General features: G+C 42.2%; 1 protein-coding gene across 2 annotated transcripts in view; it reads right to left on the bottom strand.

The window, feature by feature from the left end:
• The window catches only part of COP1 (COP1 E3 ubiquitin ligase), a 196561-nt gene that overhangs the window by 38348 nt on the left and 139639 nt on the right, over positions 1-18574 (bottom strand). For both annotated transcript variants that reach the window (XM_065409149.1, XM_065409150.1), the window contains exons 16-17: positions 12551-12675; positions 11329-11489 (exon numbers count right to left, since the gene is read on the bottom strand). In XM_065409149.1, the coding sequence (XP_065265221.1) occupies positions 11329-11489; positions 12551-12675 (286 nt within the window). The remainder of the gene's footprint in view (positions 1-11328; positions 11490-12550; positions 12676-18574) is intronic.

The following is an 18574-nucleotide window of genomic DNA, read 5'->3' as shown; positions in this document are numbered from 1 at the left end:
GGAACTAAAATTTTTGCCTGGTACCTGAAGGGAAAACACACATTTACCAGTTAATTCAAATTCTTGCAATCAATCAATCAATCGGTTTCAGGGCCATTACACTTCCAGGGCATTCATTCCCCAGTCAGTTCAGAGCACAGTTCAAAACTGACCTCATTTTTTAAACCCTTTTTTAAACCCAGGGACTGTGTCATTTCATCCCACTCTTGCTCATCCACCGGCAGCCTCCTGTACCAACCCTGAAAGCTTGTGTGGAGACAACAGTCTTGTCCTCTGTAGCTCCTATTCTTCTTGAACCACCCCCTTTTATCTGCTTCACTTGACTTTCCATCTTTTTGCAAATCTTAGGGAGAGGACATTTTCGCCCTGGTATATGCCAATTTCTTTGTCTCCCTTTATTAAAACATGGCAACTATATTTTCCAAATGTCCAGAGGTTGGCCAGGACTGCCCAGAAGTTTTAAGCATTAGCCAAGGGGCACTCAGTCCCAACCAGAGCCATGGGCTCAGTTACTTAAAAATAAAAATGTGAGTGATACAAGAAGAAGGCAGAAGGCTAGAGGCTGCCCACCTAGCCTTTACCTTGACTCGACCCCGAGTTTGCCCTTTGCTGGAGCATGCGACCCAGGGAGTAGATGCAAGGAGAGTAGGCAGAGTGCCCACACATCCTGGCTGGCACCTGCAGAGATGCATTGTTTTGGAGGGGGCAGTTTTCCATTCCACCCTAGAATCTCCATATCAGGGCTGAGAGGAACAGAGATGGTGATGCAGAAAGGGGGACCACATCACAGGAAGAGGTGACTTAAGGAATGGGGAGACATCAAACATACTCCATTTCCATGAGGGAAACCTGTGGGCTCCTTTCATACAGATTATGGGAGGATGCTGCCTGAAGGTTGCTGAGGGAGAGAGTAACAAATCTCTCCACCCATATAAAGACAAACGGTTGGGGGAAATCTGGGGCACGGGGGAGAGAGCCTCCAAAGCTTCCGACAAGTATCGGAACTTCTGGATGTTTACCTGAAATCCAAACTTCATGATGCCTTTATAATTAAGGTATTAATTAAATAATTAAAACCTATCAGGGTGTATACCAACCGTCTGGGAGCAGGGAGCCTCGTGGAAATTCTCCTGGGAAGGCGGTGGAATTGACAGTTGTCTTTAAAACTAACATTTGTAAACTCTTTGGGGTTGAGACTGTGCACACTTCCAGATGGAATCAAGGAATCAATTCTGAAGCACTTAGAGGAGAGGAAAGTGATCAGGAACAGTCAGCATGGATTCACCAAGGGCAAGTCATGCTTGACTAACCTAACTGCCTTCTATGAGGAGATAACGGACTCTGTGGATGAGGGGAAAGCAGTGGATGTGTTATTCCTTGACTTTAGCAAAGCTTTTGATACGGTCTCCCACAGTATTCTTGCCACCAAGTTAAAGAAGTATGGGTTGGATGAATGGACTATAAGGTGGATAGAAAGCTGGCTAGATCGTCGGGCTCAATGGGTAGTGATCAACGGCTCCATGTCTAGTTGGCAGCCGGTTTCAAGTGGAGTGCCCCAGGGGTCGGTCCTGGGGCCGGTTTTGTTCAATATCTTCATTAATGATCTGGAGGATGGCGTGGACTGCACTCTCAGCAAGTTTACAGATGACACTAAACTGGGAGGAGTCGTAGATACACTGGAGGGTAGGAACAGGCTACAGAGGGACCTAGACAAATTAGAGGATTGGGCCAAAAGAAACCTGATGAGGTTCAACAAGGACAAGTGCAGAGTCCTGCACTTAGGACGGAAGAATCCCATGCACTGTTACAGACTAGGGACCGAATGGCTAGGAAGCAGTTCTGCAGAAAAGGACCTAGGGGTTACAGTGGATGAGAAGCTGGATATGAGTCAACAGTGTGCCCTTGTTGCCAAGAAGGCTAATGGCATTTTCGGCTGTATAAGTAGGGGCATTGCCAGCAGATCGAGGGACGTGATCATTCCCTTCTATTCGACATTGGTGAGGCCTCATCTGGAGTACGGTGTCCAGTTTTGGGCCCCACACTACAAGAAGGATGTGGAAAAATTGGAAAGAGTCCAGCAGAGGGCAACAAAAATGATTAGGGGGCTGGAGCACATGACTTATGAGGAGAGGCTGAGGGAACTGGGATTGTTTAGTCTGCAGAAGAGAAGAATGAGGGGGGATTTGATAGCTGCTTTCAACTACCTGAAGGGGGTTCCAAAGAGGATGGATCTAGACTGTTCTCAGTGGTACCTGATGACAGAACAAGGAGTAATGGTCTCAAGTTGCAGTTGGGGAGGTTTAGGTTGGATATTAGGAAAAACTTTTTCACTAGGAGGGTGGTGAAGCACTGGAATGGGTTACCTAGGGAGGTGGTGGAATCTCCTTCCTTAGAGGTTTTTAAGGTCAGGCTTGACAAAGCCCTGGCTGGGATGATTTAGTTGGGAATTGGTCCTGCTTTGAGCAGGGGGTTGGACTAGATGACCTCCTGAGGTCCCTTCCAACCCTGATATTCTATGATTCTATGTATACAGTGCCTAACACAAGAGGGCTCTGAACTTGACTCTGGCCCTGGATGCTACTGTAAAATAAGTATCTGATATTAATAAAAATAGTTTGGAACACATTTTATGTGAAAGACTACACAAACTAAAGTGGTATATTATGTCTTGTAATACAATGGTACAATGGGGAATTAAGGACAGAGTTGGTCTCATCTCTGAATTTCCTGGCTTTTGTGGTTTAATTCTAACCTTTATTTTATAATAGTTAAAGCACAAAAGAGACCGTGCTTTAACCACATTCTGTTTAATAATTAATTGCTTCTTATTAAAATACCAGAGATCCAGCAGAAGAGAAACTTCTACTCACAAATTTAACAAGAACTGTGCAGAGGTATTTCTTTGTGTCCCCATTCACAATGAATACTGTAACAATACGATTCTTGCTGTGCAAGTTCGCATGTCTCAAGTTCAGGAAATAACAGGAACACTAACACCTTGGTTACATTAGCAGTGAAATATAATGTACACTCACTGCAACTCTACCAGTGGGCTCAATGGCTGAAAAGTAATGTTGACAGTTCTCAGATTTCTACCACTATGCCAGTCATTAATGACTGAAAAACAGATGACTGATAAAAATGCTTCTGGCCTATCTAATGATTAGCATTGCTGGACATGCACTGGTGATGAATGACAGCTAAGTAGTTTGCTGGTGTAAATGTTGCCTCAGTTCAAAAAAACCCTTCAACTTTGATATCTCTTTTAAACTCACAAAAGACCCCTAGGCAATTTATAAAGGTCAAGCTTAAAAATGTCCCCTGTCCCCTTCTTTTTTTAAGAAGGGAAAAAAGACTTTAGATTAAGTTTGTGAAAATAGACTTGGAACCCAAGAGGAAATAACAGGACCCATTCCTTTGATAAGACTATTCTCAAATCCAAGCTAGAGTGATTTCAGAGCACTGCAGCGGAGGCAGTGGGGAAGAATAGGCCTTTTAGTGCTGAACAATAGCATCAGTGTGGTCAATCAATTGACACAGGAGTATAAGAACACTTAATCTGAATCTAGGAAAGGAAGGATTAAAAATGATGCATTATTGCATCAACTAGCGGTCCTCAAACCAGACGGAAACCTGGAACAACAAAAACGCTGCGATACAGTTTCTCCAATTGCACTGGAGATGGGGAAGAGATGTCAATTTTAGTAGTAAAATGGTTAGCCCCAGAGGAAGAGGAAAGATTGAAATGTATGGTCTCCTGACACGACTTATCCCTGCATACACCGAATAGCAGTGGATGGGGAATTTGTGGCAGTTCTGAGACCCATTCATGTCAGCAAGTATCACCTTTACAGGAGAAGCCTCAAAAGGTTCCTGGGCCCGGGGAGAGAATAAATGAAAAAATACTGGAGATTTTTTTTCATAAAAGGGATAAAAAATAAAATCCTTCTAAATCCTGTAATTTGCATAATCACATTATCTAGAGGGTCTTGCATAAGGACTAAGGTGTCAAAACACTGAAATTTTAAGATAGCAAGTGAGCCACTAATAATAGAGTATAATTTTCTCACGTAGCTCTCAATAGTTGGACTCCTAGGGCGGTAATGATGAATAAAGAGTTGCTACATTCAGCTGGGTATTTTCTTTGCTTAATTCTCTCTTTTCATGTAAAAAGCGGAATCCAAGAACGAATATCTCTAAAAGTATATTTGCATTGTACAAATTTAACATGCATTATATACAAATACACACACCTCACTGAGTTTCCCTGAAGACAAGAACATGCCTCATGGAATTACTTTATGCACAAAATTATACCCTTTCAGCAACAGACATGTGGAAATGTTACACATACTATTACATTTCCAATCTAGGAACTTTACAAACCAAGTGTATTTTATGCTGCTCTGGGTTAGATTTAAAAAATAAAGATTTAACATTCTCTGTTTAAGAAAATGAGATTGACAAGACTTGCATAGCTCCTTTAAGAGGCTTGAGGAAAACAGAATGGAATGAAATAAAATGCAGTAACAATAGCTTGCTGCAAGGTGCTAAGCAAAAAGTAGAGGAATCTGCTTGAGTGAAAGGATGAAAAGTTGTTGGGGTTTTAAACACAACTAGAAAGAACTTGATGTGGCCAGAGAGAAAAGAGTGCAGCAGAGAAGAGCTGGGAGCCATCATGTTGACAAGTCAGCTTCTCAGCAGGTCTAAACTCCAAAGCAGGCAAACTCCACAAGGAGGAGCGAAGCATTTGAAGAAATTCTAGGCAAAGGCAGAGGAACTCTGAGCACATTTAAGCATACCTCATTTTTCTGGGAAAGGATTCTCAGGTTGCCACAACCTTGATAAACTGTTAATTATGTATTTCAACCAGAAGAGTGAAGAGGGAGCCAAACACCAGCCCTCTTGTGGCTGTACGAAGGAGATGCAAGGCAGCCTGGGAGTGAAGATCTAGAACGCAGAGCAGCAAAAGATCAGAGAGTGCATGATTAGGTTTGACCAGCAACGTCAGGATAAAGTGAAGGCAGACTTGTGAGAAGTGTAACCTATGATAATGACTCAACAGTTGTGAGTAGGAGAGGAGAAACTTGGATAAAGCAGGGAATGGCAGAGGCCCTCACAGAGATGCTTGGAATGGGACAGCAAGTACTACTGCCAGTGATCACCCGGAGACAGGATCTCATTGAGAGGCCAAAGGACAGTACAGTTCTGGTATTGTATTGTGAGTACCTCCCACACACAAATTTCAGGTTACTTTCTAGATAAGTTTTAATTACCATCTAAACAACTCCATTTGAGAATTCTGCATGAAAAATACTGGTTTAATTTGTAAATCAAAACTGCTAAGTGTCTTGAGATTATTTTAAACCCCAGTTTTTGCAACAGACCACAGTTAAGTGGAGTGAAAAAGAAAATCCTTTGAATTTTTGGAAATCTTAACTGAAACTAAGATTTCAGATTAACAGAACTACAATTAAAATCAGGGCAGGTTGTTTTAGATTAGAGTAAGGGTTTGGTTATTTGGGAATAGCAAGGGAAGTTTCAGGTTAATATTAATAACTCTTCCAAATTAATTAATAGCTAAGAACTGCAATGAATCCAGCAAAAGGGAGTCAATTTGCCGATTGTAAATTATCGAAGTCCCATGTGTACTAGCTAGCTCATGTGTACCATATTTATTCATTCTGTGAGAAACAAAATGGATAACCCATGGAAAGTAGTTGTTAGAAAATAAGTAAATGAAGGTTTACTGTAGAATAATTACATGTTTTTAAAGAACATGTAATTAATTTTATTAATTTTTAATGACATTTAGAGAACTGAAATCTGAGATGCTACATAGAAATAAGATGACTGTTAATGGTAACAGGATTGTCAACTGTTGTAATTTTGGCTAAAGAAAGGAAAGCTGGTTTCCTGAAGTAGCAATCCAAAAAGTTGTGCAACACGACCCTTTCTGAAGAGTTGTTTATAAAACCTAGAACAGAGTAACCTGAAATTCAGAGTAAGGAGTCCATGGGAGTTTGCTATCTTGGTCAGAGTGGCTAGTGGGAAATCATTTCTCTAATGTTTCATGGAACAACTTGGGTAAAGGGACCTGCCACACAAACTTGCGACCTGTTTTACCTTCTGTAGGGGACAACTACAATCTTACCAGAAGTCCCCCAGAGATAATACAGTAGTGGTGCAGGGAGGGAGATGGATATGGAGACACTTGTGTCATATAACAGCATCTAAATGAGCCTTGAGACCTCCTAAAAAGTCAGTTCCTGTGCCTCTCATTGGTGGTTAGATGTTAGCTTCCCAGACTGCTAAACTACCACTGATTTGAAGAACAACCCTTAGACAGGAACACAGACCAGTTTTCTATTCGCCCAGTCTGCATCTCAGCTCTTCAAGATGTTTTTACAAAGCTGCAAAGCGACTTCTCTATCATCTAGTGAATACACAATTAAAAGCATTCCACCCAAATGTCAGATGACCTTTAAACAAAGTACAGTATATAGTCCCACAGCTTCTCCAGTTAAGAGAACTGAAAGACCTAATTTAAAACAAAAATGCACAATGCTATTGTCAATATATTTTTCTTTTTTGTCTTTAAAAAGATACAAACCTTTGCTTAGGCTAATTTACCTAGCATATTCTTCTCTTATCTGCATCTCCTTGCTGCTTATCAAAGTCCTGATATTTCTGCTTGGAAAGTCTTTCCCAAGCTAACCTGCTTATCTGTGGTAATGAACACTCATGCAAACAGGCACAAAATTAAATGGCTTCTTTACAGCGATTATGATAGATTGAGCCCTGCTTAATCTACATAATCAAATTGCTTCTGTGTTCAGCAATAATACCTTTTCTGCTGTCCAGGGAGCAGCCAATGCTAAACCTGCTCTCCCAATAGCTCCCTTCTGAGAAACGCCAACTGCAGTGGAAGGGAGGAGGGTTATTTAAGAGGTAATGGAGCAGCAGATGTACGAGGTGCACCTTTAACTCTGAACGTAACAAGCCAGGTCAGAGTGAAGGGTGTCTACCTCTCAGGAGGCGTGGAAATATCATGCAGGAGAATAAGGAGAAACCAAGTACAAGAGGTTCTCCTCAGGGAACTACCTACATTCCAATTGTCTATCGCAGACAAACACCTTAAATTGACTCTCCCCCACATACATGCATTTTAAGAAGACAGACATTTCTGCTTGCCTAGCATTGTTCTAGAAGTAATACTTCATTTCCTTTCCCTCGGTAAGAAAGCCATGTGTGTTTCCACTAGTTTTCTTATGGTGTTTACACTCTAATAGAACAGCAGAATTTATTAACAACTCCAATACCAGAATTGAAGTTTTACATCAAGCTGGCTGTCTTGCCAGTGTTTTAGGGAGTATTTTTTTCTTCTGTTAAGCAGAGACTTCTTAGAGCCAGGCATGTACATTATAAACCTCTCAGCTTAGAAGTTAGTTAGAGGTATGTGTTTAGGGCAGATGACAGGGTCAGAAGTTCTGGAGCATATCCCTGATTCTGCCATTAACTTATTGTGCAACTCATTGTGGGTAAAAATTTTCTAGACTGGCTTCTAATTTTAGGTGGCCTACCAATTTTCAGAGTTGCTGAGCATCAGCAGCTCCCACCAACTTCAACTGAAAGCCACTTTAGAAAATGTGCATATTAGAATCTCTGTGACTCAATTTACCCATCTATAAAAGGTGAGTATACTTACCAAAACAAGTGCTCAGAGAATTAGTTCACTGATTTATCTAAAGTGTTTAAGATCTCCAAAAGGCATGGTACAAGACCAAAGTAGTAGTATACTAACTACTGTATGTTTAATACAAACTATTACCGCTATTACCAAAATGTACAATTTTCTGCCACTCTAGTGTCTCAGAGGCAGTGCTCTGGCAGGGAACACTGCGCTCAGCTTTTTGGGAGAGGAATGGTCTTGATCAATCTGGCCAACTATGGATTGGTATTGACAGATGCAGAAGAAACACCATGTCCAGCCCTCTTCAGATGGAAAGATGATAGCTGTGACAGAGGATCTCAAGAGGGAACAGAAAGAAGCTCAGGGCTCCAATGATGATTCAAAGGATTCCTTACACACACACACACACACACACACACACACACACACACTCTCTCGAATCCCTTACATCAGAAGGAAGCGTAAATTAATTTATTTCCGTTAGTTTCAGTGGGAACTGATGGGAAAGCGGATGCAGATGTTAGGAATCACATGAAAAGCACTTGGTTCAAATGGAGGGAGTTGATGGGAATTCTCTGACACAAAAATGTGCCAAGCAAATTAGGCCAGCCGTGATGTATGGGTTAGAATGCCAGCCAATGAGGAAGAGAGAACAACTTCACACTGCGGAAATGAGATTGCTCAGGTGGATGCTGGGTAAGACAAGGGCTGAGAGATACAACATGAAATGGTACGAGTCACAATGCAGGTAGCCCCCATCATAGAAAAGCTGAGGGAGTATCAATTGAGATGGCTAGGCCAGCTGAGACAGTGAGGTGCGAGATATGTTGGCAAGAGGGTACAAGAACGAGTAGTTACAGGACAAATACCATAAGGAAGACCCAGAAAAAGGTGGTTTGAGATGCCGAAGGAGGACATGAAGAAGGTCGGTGTCACCTTGGAAGATGCACTTGACAGGAATGCCTGGAGCCATAGAACAAAAGCTGCCAACCCCGACTAACAGGACAAGGCAAAGAAGCAGCAACTTCTGTGGGCGTTTTAACTATCTGAAGGGTTTTTATTCTTCTTGGATCTCAGATTTTGCACTTTAAGTGGATACAGATACTTATCTGGAAAGCATCAGAACTTAAACTTGTTCCTCTCTTCTCAGTTGGTAAGGCTACTGAGTTAGAGAACGGTCCACAGCAACACTACAGGGAAACAATCAACTCTGGGTTACGTTGGGGAATCCTGAGGCAAAGTTAATACACTGTATTTCTATGCTGCCCTTCATTTGAAGAAGCAGTTTACAAATATAAGCAAGCTAAGTCTGAACACTCATGTGAGGTAGGTAGAGTAAGTTTTATAGATAGGGATACGGAAGCAGAGAGTAAGAGACTTCCTCAAGGTCACAGAAAGTCTGTGGCAAAGCCAGGAATAGAACTTCTTGAATCCCATACTGGGGAGACTGCCACAATACCATCTCCTCTTCCAAGCATATTCCATGATTCATTAAAACACATGCCATCTTCCAGGGGCGCTCACGTAGGTCTGAAGTCTCCTTAGAAAAAAGAGCATGACATCACAAGAAAATGTAAGGGAGTGAAGAATAAGGAAACATTCTCCTTGAAAGGGGTATTGTGGATGTAGACCAGCTTTCTGAATCTCTCTCTCTGCAGTACAATAAACCAACACACCAAGTGCACTAGTGAGGTTTGAGCAAGATCCACTGCACCATGGCAAGTGACTTGTGTTTGAAAATAAGCATGTGTGGGTACATTCAGAAGGAATAGCACTTAGCTCAGTGATAGCTGGATGTACTATAAAAAAAAGATACACGAGGGCCTCCTGGTAAAAAGCAAATCACATTGCTGGCTGACTCACGAAACAGTGCAAGTGCAGTATGTAGAGAAGCATGGGAGGTACTACATTCAGAGGTATAATGTTGAAGCAGAAAAACTCAGCATGTGGCTCTCTAGCCACATGCAGCTTTTCATAGCTCTCTTTCCAAACCAGAAGGTGATGCTCTGGTTGCCACAGGAGAAAAATATGGTAATTTAAAACAAAACCTAGGGAGAAATGTGGGAACTAATGACAGACAAAATTAGGCTTCTCAAGAATGGTGACAGACTGAATGCCAGAGTGAGCTCTAACTATTGTAATAATTGTTGAGCGCACCCTTTATTGAGCCGATTTTATTGTTACTTTATGATACATTTGTTACATAAAATTTTGCATTTGAGTTGTGTTGAATACTCTAGTAGTACAACTCTGTTCAACAGTTTTTCAGCTGCTTACGTTAGAGTGCCACTTAGACTAAAAGCACGATAGAAGTGGGAGAGATCGAGAGCAATGAGAATCAGAGGAAAAGGTAAGGAGAAGTAATCAAAAGGGCACAATTGATCCCTATTGTCTGGAGCAAAGGTGTACATTGTAGTCAGAGGACAGGCTGGCTGGAAATATTGCAGCAAAGAAAAGAAAGGTGAAAGGGAAGCTTATGGATGCAGTGGGTTACTTCAAGGCTTTCACTAGTGGAGATCTAGGTTGAAAGTCACGTAGTTTCTATTGTCCACTTGAGACTTCGCATCCATTTATCTACATAAGAAAGTCACCTCAAAACCTTGCTTATGAACCAAAAGAATATTAGCCCTATTGGTATCCTTACAATTAAAGCAGCCTATTTTTCCCTTTGACTTTAAAGTTAGAGATACAAAGTTCAGATCCAGATCCAAATTCTCTCAACACTAGAAAGTTTTAGTTTGGGGGGCTTGGTTCAGGACCATTTATTTGAAATAGTCTCATGCTATTTATGATTGTGAGGGCACTTCCAGTATACCGTAAACACAGATAAGCAGTTGTTAACTTGCTAAAAATATTACCTTTCAGGCTGCAATTTCTCAGGTTTGTTCTCAGTCCAAATGCTCTCTTCACAAGTTTATAAAAATTCCATTTAGCTATTTGAAATACCCAAGAATGAATCCCCCCGCCCCCAATTAAGGACCTCATCTGAAAACACTTGTGCACATGAGTAAGTTTACAGAGGTGTTTTTTACATGCAACTTTAGAAAGCTCTTTTTAAACACTCCAGCTCAAAATCAGCATATTTTTCAATAGTCATAAGCTTTAGTGTGAGAAACACACTGAAAATGCAGTGGGTACACTACAAGAGAAGCATGCACTCTGTATATTTGGAACAAAGTTAATTGAAATAGTAACTGAGATAATGTAGCTGGTGCTTATCTCAGACATGTATTAGGGTGTGAAATCCCATATAGATGAGATAACATTTAAACACGCATGGTGAATTGACTTGAACGTGATCATATACAAAATTCATATAAAAATGAAACAAGGAAATTAAATGCCAAAAAACTGCATTAATGCATCACTATGGTTGAGATTTTAAATGCACAAACTCTTTGTGAGTACCACAATCTTTTGAATTTCCCAATTTTAACAACTACTACACTGCAGTTCCATATTTTTTTTTTAAATATATAGATATATATACACAGACACATATATACACACACACACACCTTGGAATATAACTGGGAAAAAACAAAAGTGGAGCCAAACCTTCAATAACACCATCTTAAATTAACATAAAATATTCACCCAGAAGCAATCTTGGTAAAAATAAGCAGAAAACTTACCCCATCTGGCAGTGCCCTCCAGCACACAGCACTGACAAACTCATTTGTATCATCCTCTTTCCGGTCCTTGTCCAGGACGCTTTTGACTGTGTCAAATTTAAAAGTCAGAAGTGTCTTTGAGAGGCCCTTGTAGTACAGGTAGAGGGAGTTATTTTCGCTTCCTATAAATACAAGCAAATCAATAAAATAAGTTCTAGAAATGGACCCCTGATAAGCAAGGCTTTTTAGATCTTTTAGTGAGAGTGTAGAGAATTATTTCAGCCTACTTCCTGCGAGTTTAATTGCCACCTCTACCTCCGATCACTGATAGCTGCTGCAACTAGAGTACAGGATCACTACAGGGTGGATGTCCACGTTACTATGTTATAATTACAAGGGAATCAATACACAATTACAACACTGTTTTGGTAAGACTTTAACCTTGTTCCATAACTTTGGCAGACTTGAAAAGGCATGGAGCATAATTAAAGACCCCATGTGCAAATTGCACAGATGTCAGTGGAACTCAGATGGGAGATGGCAGCACAGCAGCAACATTTAGGGGGATCTTTTCACCAGTGTTGGAATTGTTTCAACTCCTAATCCAGCAATAATTGGTTTAACTATCCCAGAGAGGTGAGTCCACCGTTGTGCACTGCAGCAGGAGATGCAGACTTACGTAGGTCTGACTGTCAGTTTTAACAGTAGGAAGAGAGAAATCTCCTCTGTGGAAGCTAGTTGTGGTTTTAAAAGGATTTATTTGGTCTTCTAGAAAGCTGTCTGAATACAGGGAACTGGACTGGTTTGTCTATGCAGAGTGCTGTGCTAAATGACACACAAGACTGTCCACCCCCGGGATCATCCAACTGGTATAGAATCCTGACCTTCCCTAAAAGGACTTTTAGGGATTTTTTAGTTTAATTATTGTTTTTAAAAAGACGTATGTCATATTCATGCCAGCTATGTAGAGACTGTGAACTTACCTGTGGACTTTTCAGTGAAAGTCTGGTGGTTAAAGCAAATCATGTAAGTTAGGCCAGAACTGGAGTAAGTGCACACTGCCGTATGGCTACTACTTTTTATACTATTCTCTAGGGCAAAGGCTGAGGGGAGAGGCTAAGAATAATCCTGTATTTTCTAAGATGTCTCAAGTACAGAGTTCATTTTTATGCATACTTTTCATTAGAAGTAGTGCAAGCCCTGAGGAGCCATGCAAACATTTTTGGGTGGATGCTCTACTCACCACAGGCGATGTAGTCTCCATTGGACGCCAGACCTACAAAATTCTTCTCATTGATGTGACCCTTGAAAGAGCGCAGGCAGTGTGGTTTCCCTACATTCCACAGCTTCAGCTGACTGTCTGTTGACCTGCAATCATCAGTACAGAAAAGTCAGAATGTTACCATAAGACAGGGGACCCCAATTTGAATTGTGATTCCTTAGTGTGATACTTACAACTCTCCTATAACATACTTGATGAACTCAAGGAGGTTTTACCTGATTTCATGTCTTGCTCAAAGTGAACTAGTGAAAGTATCACATTAGATTGAAGCCTGTCAAATGGGTGACTAGGCTGCACAAAAAACTATCCCAACAAGGTTATTCTTTTCTCCAATGCTGCTGTCAATATCACTTTCCTCCACTTCACTCATTCTCATAACCCTGGGCCATCTTTGATTTCTTATCCCCACACATCCAGGACATTATCAGATGTTTCTTCCTCTACAATATAGCCACAATCTGTTCCTTCCTTTCTGCCCTGCTAGTGAAAATACTTGTCCATGCGCTTACCTCCTGCGTTGAATATTGTGACCTCCTCCTCTAGGTTCCCTGAGAGTATGGCACTCACCTCTAGTCCATCTAAACCTCAGCAGCTAAAATTAACCTCTTGTTTATGAGATGTCACTTATTTTTAAATCCCTCCACTGCATCCCCTATTTCTCAGTCTGCCCTCAAGCCTCTGCACAGGTTCTGGGCAGGGTTAACATCTCTGATCTCATTTATCGTGTTCCCTTTAACCCACAAATAAAACCAGCCTCAACAGCCCTTTTTCCACTAACTCCACCCTTCATGTCTTCTTTCTCTTTGCCCTCAATGCACAAAATGACCTTCCCATCCCACTGCAAAAGGCTTCCATGCCTCTCCTCATTCAAATTCTTCTTACTGACTCACTTGTATCCTCCACAAACACTACCCCACATCAAGCTCCTCTATCCCATCACTATCCAAGGAAGTGGGGAAAAACAAGTTAACTCAGTTCTTTGGATCTCCCAGTATTGTCCTGTCTTCATTATGCCTCAGGGTTTTATAGTAATATTAAATATTTATAGTATGGTTGCATCCAGAACCCATGACTAGGATCAGGCCCCACTGTTCTAGGTATAGGTGCAGTTCCTGCCCCAAAGTTTCTTGTACAATTCAAATATATTTTCCACCCATCCCCATGCCTACAAATTGGCGGTGATAGTTTCATTTACTACATATCTTTGACTGATTCAATTGCACACAGACCATTAAGTTATCACCACTGGGACTACTTTTAACAATGCAAGCCTTCAGCATCTCACAACCCATCAGAACTAGAAATGGAAGGTTTATACCTCTAGAAAAGGGAAATTTCCAAGTGCTGCACAAGACCACAGCCCTTCTCGACCCAGTAGGTCCTAAGACATTACATTTGTTCCATTGTGAATAAAATATCTGGGTAGTTTCTAAAATGTATCATAATTCCTCTCTCCATCAGAGTCCTGAAATATTGGAACTTGGTGTAATAATGCCAAACAGCAGGATAAGAAAAAAAAAATACTTAACTCAGATTTTTTTATTGCAGTAAGTGGTATATGAAGACTCCATGATGGTGTAGTATAGAGGTTTTATTAGCACTAACCTCTGATAGCTTAATCACAAGTGAGTAACATGCCAATCTAGTATGCATATGCTAATCAATATATTCCCATAGACAAAAACTGGTTAAAAGCAGCTAATATTGCTTCAGGGCACATCCCAAGTCACCCAAACCCTTATAATTCAGGAAGCAACAAGTAAGGGGAAAATCTCCCATATTCTGCGACACCCATAGAATATCACCAATGGCACAATTTCTGCCCCCACAGGAACAATCATTTTTATCTCCAAAATATACCCCAAGCCCCTACATACTGCAACATGCCTGTAACTCATGCAAACCTTATCTCAGACCTCAAACAGTTACAATTATAACAGATGAGGAGAGAGGTGTAGTTTGATTTGTCAGACATTTGTAACAATAGCATGAAATCAGAGTGAACGTTCTGATTTATATCTTTTGTTACTGGGACTCAGAAAGAGAGAAAATTACTTACTTTATGCTAACTGGAGGTTCTTCAAGGTGCATGTGGCCCTTATCTGTATTCCACTGGGCATATGCATGTGCTCCATGGGCCCAGAGTTGAATTTTTGAAAGCATTGTCCATTGGTCTGTGCATGCACCCTCACTCTCCTCTCATGCCTCCAACCCAGGTGATAAAGAACGGAGCAGACAAAGTGCCTCTCCAGTTTCTTCTGTATGGTGAATCCAAGAATGAGCCAAAGCAGAGGGGAAGAGAGCAGGTAGTGGAATACGGACCACACATCTAGAAGAATCTTCAGTTACAGTAAAGTAACTTTCTCTTCTCCTTCAAGTACTGGCCTCTTTGTGTATTCCACTGTGAGTGACTGACAAGCACTACTCAAGTACAGTAACTCCTCACTTAACATGGTCATTATGTTTCTGAAAAATGCGACTAAGTGAAATGATGTTAAGCGAATCCAATTTCCCCATAAGAATTAATGTAAATGGGGGGGTTAGGTTCCAGGGCAGCTTCCCCTACTCTGCAAGCAACAGGGGCGGGGGGCTTAACTCTCAGCCCGCCCACTCCACTCCTTCCTCCAAGCCCCCACCCTTGACCCACCTCTTCTCCCCGTTTACTTTGCATGCTGCATCCTGGCTCCTCCCCTCTCCCTCCCCTCCCTTCTAAACGCCGCAAGCCAGCTAATTGCCGTGTTTGGGAGGCAGGGGGAGCCTGCGCACTGAGTCCTCGCTCCTCCCCCCTCCCTCCTGCCTGGGGCAATCAGCTGGCTTGCAGCATTTAGGAGGCAGGAGGGAGGGGGGAGGAACGAGGACTCGGCACGCAGGCTCCCCCTCCCTCCCCCCCGCCTCCTGCCCGAGGCAATCAGCTGGCTTGCGGCGTTCGGGAGGCAGGGGGAGTCTGCATGCCGAGTCCTCACCCCTCCCCCCTGCCTCCAAAACACCGCAAGACAGCTGATTGCCGTGGGCAGGAGGCGGGGGGAGGAGGGGGAAGGCGCCGATCCGCGGGAGGCCCTGGGGGGGCGGGGGGGGGAGAGAGCGCGTAGGGAGGCTGCCAGTTGTGGAGAAAGCAGGCAGCCAAACAATGTAAGAGTGGAGCATTGCACAACTTTAAATGAGTATGTTCCCTAATTGATCAGCAACGTAACGAAACAATGTTAAGCGGGACGACTTTAAGTGAGGAGTTACTGTAGGAGGATGCAGGTGGCAGAGCCGATTGAAAGACCACTGTCCCAAAAAGCACATCAGTGGAGGAGAAAATTGTCTCAAGTGTGCAGATGGAACTCTACAAAGTTGCTTTGCAAATGTAAAGTAAAAGGTACTTCTTGAAGTGATGCCATTGAGGTTACTTGTGCTCCTGTACAAGGAGCCCTCACCCCCTGAGGGGGAGGAAGATGTGACAGCTGATAGAATACGATACAGCCTGAGATCCATTTAGAGATCCTCTGAGATGATATAGTTTGACCTCAGACTCTTTCAGCTAAGGCGATAAAAAGACTCAGTGATTTTCTGATTGGCTATGTCCTTTGCAGGTAAAAGGTTAAGGATTGTCGCATTTCAAGGGAATGAAGTCTACTCTGTCACATGCTTCTGATTCAGGAAAAAACAGGAAAGTGAATTGACTGGATTAGTCGAAACTCAAACTACTTTGGGGGTGAACTTAGGATGTAAACACAATGAAATTGTGTCTCTAGGGAATATAGCGTAAGGTGGATCTGCCAACAGTGCTCTGAGCACACCCCCCCTCCTGGCTGAGGTTATGGCTACCAGGAATACAACAGTCATTGATAGGAGAGATATGGAACATGCAGCTAGTGGTTCGAAGGGAGGCATAGTGAGCACCAAAAGAACAAGGGTTAAGTCCCACTGAGAAGGATTCCTTACTGGCGGAAAGGTTCTGATTAGACCCTTCCAGAATCTAGTAGTCATGGGGGAGTGAAAAATGAGCAACCATGTGAAGGTGGGTGGTATGCACTGACTGCTGCCAGGTGGACCATAAATCTTGACTTTAGTAAAGCTTTTGATACGGTCTCGCATGACCTTCTCATAAACAAACTAGGGAAATACAACCTAGATGGAGCTACTATAAGGTGAGTGCAAAACTGGTTGGAAAACTGTTCCCAGAGAATAGTTATCAGTGGTTCACAGTCATGCTGGAAGGGCATAATGAGTGGGGTCCCGCAGGGATTAGTTCTGGGTCCAGTTCTGTTCAATATCTTCATCAGTGATTTAGATAATGGTATAGAAAGTACACTTATAAAGTTCGTAGACGATACCAAGCTGGGAGGAGTTGCAAGTGCTTTGGAGGACAGGATTATAACTCAAAATGATCTGGACAAACTGGAAAAATGGTCTGAAGCAAATAGGATTAAATTCAATAAGAACAAATGCAAAGTACTCCATTTAGGAAGGAACAATCAGTTGCACATATACAAAATGGGAAATGACTGCCTAGGAAGGAGTATTGTGGAAAGGGATTGGGGGAGGGGGAGAGGGTGGTCATAGTGGACCAAAAGCTAAATATGAGTCAACAGTGCTCCACTGTTGCAAAAAAGAGAACATCCTTCTGGATATATTAGCAGGAGTGTTGTAAGCAAGACACGAGAAGTAATTCTTCCGCTCTACTCTGCGCTGATTAGGCCTCAACTGGAGTATTGTGTCCAGTTCTGGGAGCCACATTTCAGGAAAGATGTGTACAAATTGGAGAGAGCCCAGAGAAGAGCAACAAAAATGATTAAAGGTCTAGAAAACATGACCCATAAGGGAAGATTGAAAAAAATTGGGTTTGTTTAGTCTGGAAAAGAGAAGACAGAGGGGACATGATAACAGTTTTCAAGTACATAAAAGGTTGTTACAAGGAGGAGGGAGAAGAATTGTTCTTCTTAACCTCTGAGGATAGGACAAGAAGCAATGGGCTTAAATTGCAGCAAGGGAGATTTCGGTTGGACATTAGGAAAAACTTCCTGTCAGGGGTAGTTAAGCACTGGAATAAATTGCCTAGGGAGGTTGTGGAATCTCCATCACTGGAGATTTTTAAGAGCAGGTTAGACAAACACTTGTCAGGAACGGTCTAGATAATACTTAGTCCTGCCTTGAGTGCAGGGGACTGGACTAGATGACCTCTTGATGTCCCTTCCAGTCCTATGATTCTATGATAAAGAGTTAATAGAAAGACTAGCTGTTTTGAGGGAAAGAAGACAGTCCAGAATAAGGGGGGGGATACTCGCAGCTTTTGGGGATACGTTTTTTTTCGTGCCCACAAAGAGAAATGCTTCTGCTTGGCTAAGTAGCATTTTCTAGTGGAATCTTTTCTTCTATTAGTAAGGATGCTTTGCACTGCTAGAGAGCATGAACATAGAGTTGATGCCCATTCAAAATCCAGGCCTTGAGACAGAGTGCTGGGGGGACAGGGATGCTTGATTCCATCTTTCGCCTGGGTCAGCAGACTGGAAAAGACTAAATGTTGATTGGCAACCGAGACAACATTCGCAGGATACTCAGGGACCAAAACTGTGGGGTCAGTTGGGGACAATAAGGATGACTCGTATCTTGTACTGACTAATTTTCTTTAAGACAAGGAATGCAAGGTAGGGAATGCAAAATTCTGATGGTCGGTCTGACCACAGAAGGAGAGCATCGCTGAGAATGATGTGCTAGGGCTCCTCTGGAAAAATATATGTTGCACTTTCTCTTCACTGAGAGGTGAACATGTTCCCATAGAGCAAAAATCACTGTTCACTAATGAGTCATGTAACTCCCACTCATGGTTGATAGCAAAGTGTCTGCTGAGGGAATCAGCCACCACAATTTGATTGCCAGGAAGGTAAGCTGCCGACAGGGTGATTTGATTATTGATGCACCAGTTGCATAGAGTGACCACTTCCACACACAGGGGAATGGATCTCACTCTGTGCTTTTGGATGTAAAAGACAGTCGTCATAC

Source organism: Emys orbicularis, chromosome 8 (genome assembly GCF_028017835.1).
Source record: "Emys orbicularis isolate rEmyOrb1 chromosome 8, rEmyOrb1.hap1, whole genome shotgun sequence".
In the NCBI taxonomy this organism is placed as follows: Eukaryota; Metazoa; Chordata; order Testudines; family Emydidae; genus Emys; species Emys orbicularis.
This window is presented reverse-complemented; position numbering and strand designations above follow the sequence as displayed.